The 15255-nt window shown below is 43.4% G+C and overlaps 1 protein-coding gene across 1 annotated transcript in view; it reads left to right on the top strand.

The window, feature by feature from the left end:
- DEPTOR (DEP domain containing MTOR interacting protein) overlaps positions 1–15255 on the top strand; it is a 194163-nt gene that overhangs the window by 107422 nt on the left and 71486 nt on the right. Inside the window, exon 5 of the mRNA XM_077493284.1 lies at positions 5614–5792. Coding sequence (XP_077349410.1) covers positions 5614–5792 — 179 coding nt within the window. The remainder of the gene's footprint in view (positions 1–5613; positions 5793–15255) is intronic.

Raw genomic sequence — 15255 nt, 5'->3', positions numbered from 1 at the left:
CCACACAGGAAGCGAGGAGAAATGTATTGCTTCTTTTTTATAGATGTGTTTTAGCAATATTTTATTGCAGTTCGCTTTTGCTCTCTCTCGTTCCCTCTTTCCCTCTCTCGTGCTCCCTCTCCCTCTCTCGTGCTCTCTCTCCCTCTCTCGTTCCCTCTCTCATGCTCCCTCTCCCTCTCTCGTCCTTTGGTCCTCCCCCTCTGGTTCTCCCCCTCTGGTTCTCCTCCTCTGGTTCTCTCGTCCTCTTGTTCTTGTCTTCTTGCTCTCATTCTCTCGTTCTCGTCCTCTCTCTCTCTCGTTCTCTCACTGTCGTTCTCTCTCGTTCTCTCTCGTTCTCTCTCGTTCTCTCTCCCTCTCTCTCTCTCTCGTTCTCTCTCTCTCTCATTCTCTCTCTCATTCGTTCTTTCTCTCGTTCTCTCTCTCGTTCTCTCTCTCTCTCTCTCTCTCATTTTCTCCCTCTCTCTCGTTCTCTTTCTCTCGTCTCTTTCTCTCGCCTCTTTCTCTCGTCTCTTTCTCTCGTTCTCTTTCTCTCTCTCTCGTTCTCTTTCTCTCTCTCTCGTTCTCTTTCTCTCGTTCTCTTTCTCTCGTCTCTCTCTCTCGTTCTCTTTCTCTCGTCTCTTTCTCTCGTCTCTTTCTCTCGTTCTCTTTTTCTCTCTCTCTCTCGTTCTCTTTCTCTCTCTATCTCTCTCGTTCTCTTTCTCTCTCGTTCTCTTTCTCTATCTCTCTTGTTCTCTTTCTCTATCTCTCTTGTTCTCTTTCTCTCTCTCTCGTTCTCTTTCTCTCTCTCTCTCTCGTTCTCTTTCTCTCTCTCTCTCGTTCTCTTTCTCTCTCTCTCTCGTTCTCTTTCTCTCTCTCTCGTTCTCTCTCTCTCTCGTTCTCTCTCTCTCGTTCTCTCTCTCTCTCGTTCTCTCTCTCTCGTTCTCTCTCTCTCTCGTTCTCTCTCTCTCGTTCTCTCTCTCTCGTTCTCTTTCTCTCTCTCTCGTTCTTTCTCTCTCTCGTTCTCTTTCTCTCTCTCTCGTTCTTTCTCTCTCTCGTTCTTTCTCTCACTCGTTCTCTTTCTCTCTCTCATTCTCTTTCTCTCTCTCTCTCGTTCTCTTTCTCTCTCTCTCTCTCTCGCTCTCTCTCTCTCGTTCTCTTTCTCTCTCTCTCTCTCTCTCGCTCTCTCTCTCTCGTTCTCTCTCTCTCGTTCTCGCTCTCTCTCTCTCTCTCGTTCTCTTTCTCTCTCTCTCGTTCTCTTTCTCTCTCTCTCGTTCTCTCTCTCTCTCGTTCTCTCTCTCTCGTTCTCTCTCTCTCGTTCTCTTTCTCTCTCTCTCGTTCTTTCTCTCTCTCGTTCTTTCTCTCTCTCGTTCTTTCTCTCTCTCGTTCTTTCTCTCACTCGTTCTCTTTCTCTCTCTCGTTCTCTTTCTCTCTCTCTCTCGTTCTCTTTCTCTCTCTCTCTCTCGCTCTCTCTCTCTCGTTCTCTCTCTCTCGTTCTCTCTCTCTCTCGTTCTCTTTCTCTCTCTCTCGTTCTCTTTCTCTCTCTCTCGTTCTCTTTCTCTTTCTCTCTCTCTCTCGTTCTCTTTCTCTCTCTATCTCTCTCGTTCTTTCTCTCTCTCTCGTTCACTCTCGTTCTCCCTAGTTGTCTCTCTCCCTCTCCATCGTTCGCTCTCGTTCTCTTCTTTGCCCAGAGCTTTACTGCTTCTGCAGATGCATAGTCTCCATCCTCTCCTATGGAAAGGCCATCTATGTTTTGGCCTATTGGTGGGCAGCTTTTCCATAGGAATGAATGTAGGATGCAGCAACACTGCCAGCGCTGTAATAATTGAAGACACACTTCTAATGAAATCTATGCCCAGCTTGTTCACAGTATTTCAACATGTTCTATTACATGCGTATGGGGATCTGCGGGCAGTATAATAAGATGCACTTGCACTTGAAGAATCTCCTTGCTGTTGCTGTTCCCTGACTTTTACCCTTGGCACACATTTCCTCCAATAATCCCCATATCAGGAGAATGGATGTAGGTGTATTGCACATGATTACATTTGCCTTATTCCAATCTAGAATTCTGTAATTGCTTTTCTTCTTCCATGAACACTTTATTCCAGTCCCCACTGGCTCTTTCCTTATTCTGGGTGCAGCTTGCTGGTCACAGTCGGGTTTCAGTGGCCACCATAGTATGATTTGTATAATTCAGGAGTAATTCAGCAGTGACTGTCAGATCATTTACAAATTCTCTTGGCTGATGAGACTGGAGGTTTTCCAAGAATGATAGAAACTGGGACTGAGATATTACAGCTGCAGTTGAGTGACTACGATGGGAAGGCAATCTTACAGCCAGACTGCTAATGCTCATTCTTCAACTAATGTTGAACATTAAACCCGGTCGGATACAAAGTATTTGTTTATACGGCATGGACATTTCCGGAATCTGCTGAGTTTTAGATATTCTTAGACAGCAAGGAAATACACTGATGAGCCATAATATTATGACCACCCACCATAACACGTCGAGGCATGGACCCCCACTAGACCTCTGAACGTATGCTGTGCTATCTGGCACCAAACTGCCAGTAGCAGATTCTTTAGGTCCTGTAAGTTTTGAGGTAGGGCCTCCATGGATTGGACTTGTTTTTCTAGCACAGGGTTATGCAATTAGCGGACCTCCAGCTGTTGCAAAACTACAAGTCCCATCATGCCTCTGCCTCTGGGTGTCATGCTTGTGGCTGTCAGTCTTGCTATGCCTCATGGGACTTGTAGTTGTGCAACAGCTGGAGGTCCACTAATTGCATATCCTTGTTCTAGCACATTGCACAGATGCTTGATTGAATTGAGATCTGGAGAGTTTGGAGGCCAAGTCAACACCTCAAACTTGTTGTGTTCCTCATACCATTCTCAAATTTATCAGACCAGGCCATCTTCTTGTATTGCTCTGTTTAGTTCTGATGCTTGTATATCGGTACCCCCATGAGGGCTGCTGATTGACTCTATACCCCATTGGCTACCACAACTCTGCAGATCCTTTTACCTCTGACACCTTGGGTTTCATTCTGCAATGTGACGTTAGCAAATGAGAAACTCACACAATGTCACTGAACCACTCAGAACAGTTTACTAAAATAAGCAATGGAACACAATGAAGAGCATGAATAAACACAAAATATGATTGGCAACTGTTATCAATCACAGCACATATACAGAACTTATACCTCTATAGACAGTTTAAGGAAGTATATGTGAACAGAGGGATAGGTACTCAAGATCTTTATAATATATATTAAATACCTTCCCCCTGAGGCCTCAACACACAGACCAAAATACAGAAAACCCTCTTTATATTCAGAAACACAGTATAAAGTCTCACATATACTCAATGGCTCCCCTAGGTTGTAATTCAGAGTTCAACTTATGAGTGTAGCAGCAATGCTTAGGAAAAGAGGAAGACGGCAAAAGTTCTTTCAACTCTGGATATCTTCAACTAGCCTGATATTTAAACTGCAGTATCTACAAAGATAAAAGAAAAAGAAATTACTGTAGAGCAAAAGATATGCTGAAGATGGATCAACTGAAGAAATATGCCCACTTGTAGATTCCTCTTTATTTGTGAGTGCAATACAGTACTGACCTTACAGCACAGGGGAAAAGACAAGGCCCCAAAGTTCAGCTGTATGATGCCTGTAGAAAAGTAGACCTCCGTGGAACTACAAGTCTCACCAGCAGTCTGTAACCAGAACTCACTCAGCAATACTGTAATCTCTACTGATATGGGCAGGTGCCCTCTCACCACAATAGACTCAAGGGCTGTGAGGGTCCGTAATCCCCCTCCTGGTGTCTCCGTCTGGTGAAGATGGCACCACCGCGCCATGCTGCAACTCCAGATGGACTGAAGTGCAGGGGCTTCCAGTTACTCTGGAGCGCAGGTCGGTCTACATGCTAAGATGGCAAGGCTATACTCCCAGATCCCTTCAGAGGCGGGCGATCCGGCTATCCACTGTATAATCCACAGTCTCTCAGTCCTGGTCACACGCAGACCTCCTGCTTGCAGGTGTTGAATGTCCTTTTATCACTTCTCCCAGCAGGCAGTTCTGCACGCTTTGCATTGTCTGTCATGTAATTCAGGGCTGATCCAGCTAATAGTCACTTCCTCCTCCAAACTACATCTCCTACAATACTTTGCTGCATTTCTTCTCAAGGGGAAAATGTAAAATCCTACTCTGAAGACTGGCAGTTGCCACAAAACGCTTCGAGCCAATAGATGCCCTCCCTTCTATACTATATTATCATCTTTTGTTACCTTACATACCAACTGGACTGTACCAACCAATTATGACTATAACTATCTACCATGGAGACACGTTGTGGTGAATTTGGTTATTTACAAATGTTTACAGTATGAACCAACTATGTTGCTTTATTATGGGATTGTGAGACAAATAGTTGCTCCCTTATGTTTACAATTACATCATTATTTTACCTTACATATCAATTGGTTTTTATCAATCAATCTAGGATACAATTATCTATCATATAGATTTGCCCTGAATGAATTTGTTCTCTATAGTATGAACTAATCATGTTATTAATTGTATTTCTGTTACAATATTTATATAATTAGAGACTAGTCTCCAATGAATTTGGGTTTTTATAGTATTTATAGTATGAACTACGATATTATTCTTATTTTTGTTAATTTTTATACAATGAAATCATTTAGTGCCAATTGATGTCATGTGATGTTTATTTGCAACGCTTTTGGTCCTATTATACTATTTTGGGTACCTGCCATATTCATTATCACCGTGTTATCTCCTGGGTGCATGCCTCATATAAAGTCCCACTTGTTTTGTCTTTTTTGTCCAAATTATCGGGGATGGTCGCTCTTGGCTCTACACACCTCGCGCCTCATACAAAGTCCCACCTTGTTGCTTGGTTTTTCCAAACTTCATTCAAAGTTTTTCACCTGTTTTCAGCCTGATCTGAAGTTATTCAAAGGGGTGAATAAAGGAACATGGTGTATTAGAAGAACGGGGCCTGAAAAGCACACATAGGGTGAAGTGTTAGAATGCAAGGCCACCACAAAGGATTATCTCAGCAAAGGAGCTGGAGAGAAGTATATAGTTGCTATGGGTAACCATGAACTGATGGGAATGTAATAAGACAGACAGCAAAGAATGGTACCAGGCAAGGGTGACCAGTCCTTCGGTACTAGCAAGGGGCATTGGTGTCCTGGCTCCCTTCCTAGCGGTCTGTTCCCCAAAAGCAATCAAGACCGAACCTACAATACAGATACCCCCATGGACCTAGCCGTTGGTATGGGAGAGGTGAAGGAGTTATCAAGTGCATGCATGAGGTCCATGCTTAGTTCAGAGTGGGACCTCATTCTGTCACTGGGAGTGAGGTGGCAAAGGTAGGTATTAGTGACTGCGTACATGAGGAGGATACCCCCACATGCAGGGGGAACGGACCCTGTCCACACACAGATAAACTGTAATACCCTTTTATACTTTTTTTGTTCTTTTAGTGAGATATGGGGGTCTAAGTTGTTGCACAGACATATAAGAAGTTTTATTCAATAGCTTGGCCTTTGCCGAAACCAGTGAGGAATATAACATGCTGCTGTTTGTGTTTTGACAGGGTGATGAACTCGGACAATTCTCTTCTACAAGCCAGAGAAGAGGATGGAGTCAAATACGAGCGCGCCTTTGTGGCTTCAGAGATGGTTACTTGGTTGATCCAAGAACAAGAGGCCAAGACTAGGGGTGATGCGGAGCAGCTGTGTCGCCGTCTTCTGGAACACGCCATAATACAGCATGGTAAGCGTTGTGGTTATTTTGCATAGGGCGGATCATCTCGTTGCTTTGTTCTTGGGCTCTTCAGTGGTTGCATAGCTGCAAATGGCTTTCCGTGGTCACTCTGTTGCCACCAAGAGTTTTGTAAAATTCTCGTTGGTTCAAAGTAGAACAGTTTTGTACCTTTAGACTAAAATGTGCAATTATTGAATAAAGCGTCTGTGTTGACCAGCTTTAGTTTTGTTTCAGTGGAATCAGTTTTGAGACACTTCTGAGATCATTCAGAATTCATTGACAGGTGCATTTGATCTGCAGTTGACCTTTTTCTTACCTGCATTTGACTTGTTTCAAGCAGCTTTTCCACCCCTATAGAATTTTAAAGGGGTGCAGAACCCATTAGAAGCAAACAAAAGCCCACCAAAGCCCCAATTCTGTGAGTCTAAGCTCTTGTACACACGATCGGAGATTCCGACAGAATGTGTCCGATCGGAGCGTTTTGTCAGATATTCTGACTGTGTGTGGTCTGCATCGGACTGTTTCCGTCGGACCAAATTTTCCAACTTGCCGGAAATATTTTCCGACAAAATGCTCCGATCGGACATAATCCGCTCATGTGTAGAGAATTCCGATCGGACAAAGTGCCATGCATGCTCAGATCAAATTCCTACATCAAAGCTATTGGCTACTAGCCTGAACGTAGTCCTATCGTAACGAAATAACGTCATCACGTTCTGAACGATCGGATTTTCCGACAACTTCGTCCGACCGTCTGTATACAACAGTTTTGGACAAAATCCGTCGGACAAAATCCAACGGATTTGGTTGTCGGAATCTCCGATCGTGTGTACAAGGGCTAAGGCAGGCCATATATTAAGCAATTTTCTTACCTTCCATCATGGGTGGAAAGAAAAGAAAATTGCTAGATTCCCCTATCAACCTAGCCAGGGGGTGTTTTACTAAAGGCAAATAGACTGTGCAGTTGCTCCAGGACTTTGTAGATGAGGAAAGCTTCACTTTGAAAAAAATACCCAGTCACATGCAAGGAAGACAAAAAAAACAGCATTTTTGCTTGTGCATGATTGGATGATAGAAGTCAGAAGAGCTTCCCCTCATTTACTAATCCCCGGAGCAAATGCACTTGCAAAGTGCACAGTCTACTTGCCTTTAGTAAATCAACCCCATAGTGTTAATGAGGGAAATTCTCCCATGGGTCTATTGTGTTGTGCTGACAGGGAGCCTTCCCAATGATCAGTGTTGCCAGCAATAGCCAATGGCACTAATTATTCAGGAGAAACCCAACAGGCTAGTTGTACACAAGTTGATTGATCGACTGATTTGTGTACAACCAGGGTGCCCATACATAGATCGAAATTCGTCCGTTCCCTGCTGAACTGGGCCAAATTTCAATCCATGTATGGGCGACTCAAGACTGTTTACACCAGCATCAAAACCAAGCATTTCATCTGTGTTATTGTAGCCTGACTAACGCTTGTCAATGCACCGTGGCAATTATGTGCATTGTAGTAGACAGTGTTGTTCACATGTCCCTGTTTGCATTTTTGCGCTGTAATCTGACATAGAGCTTTCGACTGGCTTTACATGCTCTTACGTGGTAAAATGGGTGGCTGAGCTGCGATTTTACTGCCTCCTGGCCACTAATCAGAACTGTCCAAATACAGCTGGATGGGGCTGTACAGATACTATGGCTGTGATGCTTTGCATTTTTAACATGGGAGGGGGCAGAGTTTGACCAGCGGTACCAACTGTAAAACTCGCATGGGGCTGCGTTGCAAACTTACTAATGCCCCGATGGCTTTTTACAGCATGTTTGAGATACGGTCAGAAAGAGTTAATGACTGAGATGATGCTGCAGCACACAGATGGGGTGCCTGGAAAGTGTTATGTAATGCAAATGCTTCAAAAAACTCACCAATAGCGCGTCTTACACAATATGTGCATTAATGGATGTCCTTGGTATTTAAAATTTCAGAGGGCATGTAATTGAGCCCTAACAAATGCATTAAAAGCTGTTTGTGAATATATTTACTGGCAACTCCTGCGTCAAAACCAATTGGCTGGTTTAGAAGCCAACGTCTAACAAAGTATCCCTTCCGTATTATGTGTATCTGGTTTATACCAAGTGCTGGCGTTGGCTGACATGGCTGTAAAGTGTGACGTGGAAAGACATAATGATTGTCTCCTGGATGGGATTCTTTCCTTCTAATCCTCCATAAACCTGACTGTCTGCTTTGTAGCAAAACCGGATTTGTTTTCTTTTGTGCTAAGCTTACTTTTTCATGCAGTCTCTGATGACTTTCCTATTCTTTGCATGAGATTGTTCCCTTCCTTATGCATGCATTGCAGAGATTGAGGTCATCATTATATTATTTTTAGCACCACTTTACCGTAGATTTAACGGCGGTATTCAGCCGCTAGCAGAGGCGGTTTTACCCCCCTGCTAGTGGCCGTGAAAGGGTTAAAACTACCGAAAAGCGCTGCTGCAGCGGTGCTTTGCCGACGGTATAGCCGCGCTGCCCCATTCATTTCAATGGGCAGGAGCGGTGTATACACTGCTCCTTCACCGCTCCAAAGATGCTGCTAGCGGGACTTTTTTTACCGTCCTGCCAGCGCACTGCTCCAGTGTGAGAGCCCTCGGGGCTTTTACACTGGAGTGTGAGGAGCGGCTCTTTCAGGGCGCTTTGCAGGCACTGTTTTTAGCTCTGTAGCGCCTGCAAAGCACCCCAGTGTGAAAGAGGTCTTATGGAGTTGAGTTTAGGAGCTTTGGTAAAAAAAAATGCCAAAAGCTCCTGAACTCAAGTTTAGGCACTGCTAGTGTACATGTAGCCTAATAGAGGAGGTGTTTTACTTGCCAGATCACTAGGTGAAAACAGAGGGAAAAAGACTAAAAAAGAAAAACAAATGCAGCCACCACAGCCGATTGGTAAGCTGAAATATATAACATTTTTGTTTTTTGAGTTTAATACCCCTTACAAAAAAAAAAAAAAAAAGTACATCTGTTTATGGTGATCTGTTCGCCTTCATTTGGGTGGATTGGATTGGATGGCAGTTGGGTGTAAACGGACAGCCAGTCTGTTTACATCTAACTGCCCTAGAGGAAAACTGTCGGACCTGTCATCTGCCTTCTCAGCGAGGAAGCAGCTGTGCTGTCACATATTGCATAGCCATTTAAAGGGTAAGTTCACCTTTTGTACACTTTTTTTTTTCTTCTAAATTCCAGCTCCCCTATGCGCCTTCATTCACATGCAGCATTCATGTAATTTTGTTTGCAATAATATCAAAGCTTTCCATTAAATCTACAGTCGCTTACTTTTCTTGTCCTAATCCGCGTTTCCAGACGTTTCCATTAGTAATGTCTTTCTTCGTGATGAGACTTTCGGTCATGACTAGGGATGAGCTTCATGTTCGAGTCGAGCATACGAATATCAGCTGTTCGCCCGTTCGGCGAATTCCAAACGTTATGGACCGTTCGCGCCAAATTCGTGTGGTGCTCACGGCCCATAATGCACTGCGATGGCGCAGTGCTTTGCTTGCTCATGATTGGCCAAGCATGCACTGTGACCCCGCATGCTTGGCCAATCACAGCGCCGGAAGCGAGGAGAGCCATGATTGGCCACAGGCAGAATGCCTGTGGCCAATCATAGCTCAGGCTGTGTAGTACACGCCCCACACTATATAAGGCCGCCAGCGCGGCGGCCTTGTGTAGTGTGTTGGCATCTGTAGCAGTTAGTGGGTGTTCTGTGTACCTTCAACACAGTATACACCGATCGTTATCGGCCGATTTTTCGTTCTTGTTCTTCTGTAGTGGTTGTTGTCTGCGTGCCCTGACCGAAGTATACACCGCTATATTCACCTCTATATCTAGCGATATATCTATCTTTTATAATGGAGCTGTCAGTCAGTGTTAGGAGATTGTGCGTGCTGTCTGCATGCTCTGAACCCAGTATACACCGCTATATCCACCTATATTGCTAACTATCTTGCTCGTTTTAAATAGAGCTTTCAGTCAGTGTTAGGAGATTGTGCATGCTGTCTGTGTGCTCTGAACGCAGTATACACCGCTATATCCACCTATATAGCTAAATATCTTGCTCGTTTTAAATAGAGCTTGCAGTCAGCGGTAGGAGATTGTGCGTGCTGTCTGCGTGCTCTGAAAAAGATGGACGGCAAAACAAATTATACAGGGGTGATAACCCTTCCCTATGTTTTCCAAAAAGCTTAAAAATAGTTTTTTTGACTGGAGCTACACTTTAAAAATGTACCAGTTGAAAATTACAAACAGATTCAACTTAACACAACAAACCTACACAGTCCCTGTCTTGTTTGCACCGCCTGTATACTGCTGTTCTGAGTATATAGGGCCTGGGGGCCACACGCATTTCCTTTTTTTAATATGGGTACGGGGTTCCCCTTAATATGCGTACAAGACCCAAAGGGGCTGGTAATGGGCAGGGAGGGCTACCCATGCCATTTTTCTCAATGATTTTCAACCATATTGCAGGAACCAGATATAACATTAAAACCGCAAGCAGTTTTAAATGACGTTATTTCCGTTAAATGTCATTTTGTGCAGGGACTGTTCTAAACACCGGAAACACATGGCACTTCACAGGCATACTACAGACACCCCCCCCAGGCACCATATTTAAAGGAATATTTCACTTTTTTTTTTCACTTTAATCGTCATTAAAATCAGTGCTCCCGAAAAAACTGTAGTTTTTTTTGCATTGACCCATGTCCCCTGGGGCAGGAGCCAGGTCCCCAAACCCTTTTTAGGACAGTATCTTGCATATTAGCCGTTAAAATTAGCACTTTTAATTTCGAACGTTCGAGTCCCATAGACTTCAATGGGGTTCTAACGTTCGTACGAATTTGGGGTCCGTCCGAAAGTTCTGGTGCGAACCGAACCAGGGGGTGTTCGGCTCATCCCTAGCCATGACACAGGAAGGAGTTGACCAGCTGACCACATTAGCACATACCCTGCATCATCCACCCTCCCACTCCCAGCTGCAGATTTTTTAAATGAAATACAATCAATCAATCAGTGATCACCCTTCTCACTAAATACACAATATACTAACAGATTGCATAGTGTATGGCCATCTTTATACACCTAAAATTACCAGTTGCGCTTTCAGTGCCATTAATTGTTAACGGCACACCAAACACAGAAGCAAACACACATTTTGCCATGTGAAAAAAAAGGGGGGGGGGGGGGCAAATGCTGCAAAATGCACAGTAAAAAACACACAACCCACCAAATGCTAAAATGTCCCATTAACCACATGTAGAGCAGCCAATTGAAATCAACAGACTGCCCTATGCGTGTCACAGGAGAAACGAGACACAAAACGTGCCAATATGCTAGATGTGAATGGGGCCTGAAAGTGAAATTGGTGTGGTAACACAAGAACAATGAGGCTCCATTCACATCTGTGCGTTTCCTTGCATTTCAGAAATGCGCTGCACCAAAAATCGCAGTAAAAAACAAACAAAGCTCCACTCAAAAAAATTGTTCTGAAGCTTCTTTGGGGCGATTTCTGTGTGTAGGGCAACCATTCAGGTAGATGGGCTGCCCTATGTGTACTGAGTGAAAATGCTCCAAAACGCCTCCCCCCTCGCTAACAAAAACCCCCAAAAAACACATGTGGCAATACGAGTTCCCGCTATGCAGAGTTGTGAATGGGGCTTGACAGCTAAGTGTTTCTGTCCACTCCCTCCTATGTACTTTTATAAAGATGGCCATACACTATGCAATCTGATTGTGTATTTAGTGAGAAGCAAAATGTATTCAAAAGAAGGAAATGTGGACTTTAGAGGCACATCTGGAGCATTGAAATACAAAATTTACTTTTTTTAATCTTTAAAATTCACATTATTAACATGACATGTTAAAAACAAAACATGGTGCTTGGTCTAAACTATGCTCACACCACCTAACACAACCATTACCAACGTGGAACAGCTCGATCAATAATGATTAAAAATGTGATTATTTAAAAAGGGAAGGGGTAGCTGGTTGGTGGTAGAGATGTAGTGAAGAAAACGTTATGCCCTGTCGGACTTTCCGACGGAAAATGTGTGATCGGACTGTGTTGTCAGAAATTCTGATCGTGTGTGGGCTCCATCTGACTTTTTCCGTTGGAATTTATGACACACAAAGTTTAAGATCTGGATCTAAAAATTTTCTGACAACAAAATCCGATTGTTTAAATTCCAGTCGTGTGTAGACAATTCCAATGCACAAAATGCCACGCATGCTCCGTATAAATTACGAGACGAAAGCTATTGGCTACTGGCCTCTTTATAGTCCCGTTGTATGTGATATATGTCACCTCGTTCTGAACGATCAATGATCAACTTTGTGTGACGTGTGTATGCAAGACAAGTTTGGGCCAAGATCCGTCAGAAAAAATTTGACGGATTTTGTGGTCGGAATGTCCGTGTGTACAGGGCATTAGAGTTATCTTCACTACGTCTCTACCACCAACCAGCTGCTCCTTCCATTTGACATCATCTCATTTTCAATCATTATTGATCGATCTGTTCCACTGTGGTAATAGTTGGTTGTGTTAGGTGGTGTGATCGTCCTTTAGACCAAACACCATGTTTTGTTTTTAACATGTCATGTCAATAATGTGAATTTTAAAGATTAATAAAAGCTCATTTTGTATTTCAACACTACAGATGTGCCTCTAAAGTCCATGTTTCCTTCTTTTGAATACATTTTGCAATATATTTAGGATGTTGGCACACTCATACCTATCTGTATCCACAACGCCATCTTGTGGTGATGCATTTAAATTACATTTTTTATTTAGTGAGAAGGGTGATCACTGATTGCATTTCATTTAACAAAACGGGCAGCTGGGAATGGGAGGATGGATGATGCAAGGTGTGTGCTAATGAGGTCAGATAGTCAACTCCTTCCTGTGTCATGACCTAATGTCTGATCAGGAAAAAGACATTACTAATGGAAGCGTCTGGATATGTGGATTAAGACAAGAAAAGTCGGTTATATAGTGGTTACATAGTAGGGGAAGTTAAAAAAAAAGTCCATCAAGTCAACCTATGTGTGTGATTATATGTCAGTATTACATTGTATATCCCTGTATGTTGCGGTCGTTCAGGTGCTTATCTAATAGTTTTTTTTAAACTATCAATGCTCCCCGCTGAGACCACCACCTGCGGAAGGAAATTCCACACCCTGGCTGCTCTTACAGTAAAGAACCCTCTACGTAGTTTAAGGTTAAACCTCTTTTTTCTACTAATTTTAATGAGTGACCACATGTCTTGGTAAACTCCCTTCCGCGAAAAAGTTTTATCCCTATTGTGGGGTCGCCAGTACAGTATTTATAAATTGAAATCATATCCCCTCTCAAGTGCCTCTTCTCCAGAGAGAGTAAGTTCAGTGCTCGCAACCTTTCCTCATAACTAATTTCCTCCAGACCCTTTATTCGTTTTGTTGCCCTTCTTTGTACTCGCTCCATTTCCAGTACATCTTTCCTGAGGACTGGTACCCAGAACTGGACAGCATACTCCAGGTGCGGCCGGACCAGAGTCTTGCAGAGCAGAAAAGTGCACACATGCTCGGAATTAAGCAGAAGGAGTCGCACTGGCTATTGAACTTCCGTACGTCTTGTACGTCACCGCATTTCCACATTCGTAATTGTTGGCCAACATTTGTGTGACCGTGTGTATGCAAGGCAAGTTTGAGCCAACAACCTTCGAACAAAAATCCATGGTTTTGTTGGCGGAAAGTCCAATCGTGTGTACACGGCAATAGACGAATGCGTGGTTCCCTCCGCCCAGTCTATGTCTGGATAATTAAAATCCCCCATTATGATAACACTTCCCATCCTTGCTGCTAATCCAACTTGTGATAGGAGGTCCATCTCCCCCTCCTCCCTCAGGTTAGGGGGCCTATAGCATACTCCCAGTAATATTTTCCCCTTAGCTTCATCCCTTTGGAGCTCTACCCATAAGGATTCCACCTCCTCCCTAGCTCCGTTAGTGATGTCATTGCTCACATTCACTTGCACATTGGCATACCCCCCCCCCCCCCTTTTTTACCCTCTCTATCCCTGCGATAAAGGATATACCTTTGAATGCTTGTCAGCCAATCATAAGAGCTGTTGAACCAGGTCTCTGAAATTCCCACAAAATCCAAATCCTCCTTGTACAATAGTAGTTCACCCATCTTGTCCGCCAGGCTCCTGGCATTGGTGAACATGCCACGTAGTTTAGACCGATCGCATACTATCCTCTTATTGGGTGTTCCAAGATTGCAACTAGGACTATACATGTACTTACCTTGGGTTTATGTGCTTTAGTCAACCTACCACTAATGGCCCCAATGCTACCCTCTGGAATATGTTCTGCGCTGACTATCTCAACCTCTTGCCCCCCGTCGCCTGCTTTAAAAAACAAAAAAAACCTCTATCTTTTTTGACTGTAGATTTAATGGAAAGCATTGATATTTTTGCAAAAAAGTACACGAATGCTATATTGGTGCATAGGGGAGCTGGAATTTAGGAAAAAAAAGTGTACAAAGGTGAACCTGCCCTCTAAATGTATACTTTATAATCAGTGCTTAATTAGTGAGCGACCACTAATCGTTAATAAATCATAAGACAACATATATAAAGCAAGTCATGAAATGTGTCTCATAAAGTCCTTATTCATGAAAAAACATCACACATAGCAAAAGAGTGATAGTCCAATTAACACATAATCCAATGTGCGAAAACCCAGTGAGATTCAGTGGCTCCAATGTGTTAAGAGAAAGCGGTCACCAAGACGTAAGTACACAAGTCCCGCTCCGTTTCAAATAAACACTTACCAAATCAAGATAAGCATGAAGCATTAACCAGAGATGATACTTTGGGGACTCTCCACGGGCAGGTCTCTCCTTATTTTCGGGTGTTCGCCTCACACGCTATTCCATTCTCAGAAAAATAAAGCACAGTTGCATAGCCTAATCCCGTTCACAAAGTATATTCAAACAGACGATCCCCGTATAAATCACATTTACAAGCATAGCATGTGATCCACGTTCAAACGTATCAGTTAGTTTTCAGAATACCATCGTAGGGCCGAATTCGGCAACTCTGCCCCACAGTTTTCATTTGGTGGCCATGTCCGTATCTTTGGCTGGCATGCTGATGTCCCTAATGGTCATCGTATGGTCCCACCCTGACACGTTTCGTCATCACAACTTCATCTGAGGACCCACCGACCCGTTGAATGGAAATGGTGTGGGGGTGAGATGCCAATTCCGCCTTTCAATGGTAGTTTGACAACTAACTGATACATTTGAACTTGTATTATATGCTAGGCTTGTAAGTATGTTTGTATGGGAGATGGTCTGTTTGAATAAGCTTTGTGAACGGGATTACGCTTTGGAACTACGCTTTATTTTTCAGCAAGTGGAATAGGGTGTGAGGCGAACACCTGGAAATAAGGAGAG

This window comes from Lithobates pipiens, unplaced genomic scaffold (genome assembly GCF_037356315.1).
Source record: "Lithobates pipiens isolate NorthernLeopardFrog02 unplaced genomic scaffold, aLitPip1_a1.2 Scaffold_19, whole genome shotgun sequence".
NCBI lineage: Eukaryota > Metazoa > Chordata > Amphibia > Anura > Ranidae > Lithobates > Lithobates pipiens.
Note: the sequence above shows the minus strand (reverse complement) of the source record. Positions and strands in the feature narration are given on the sequence as shown.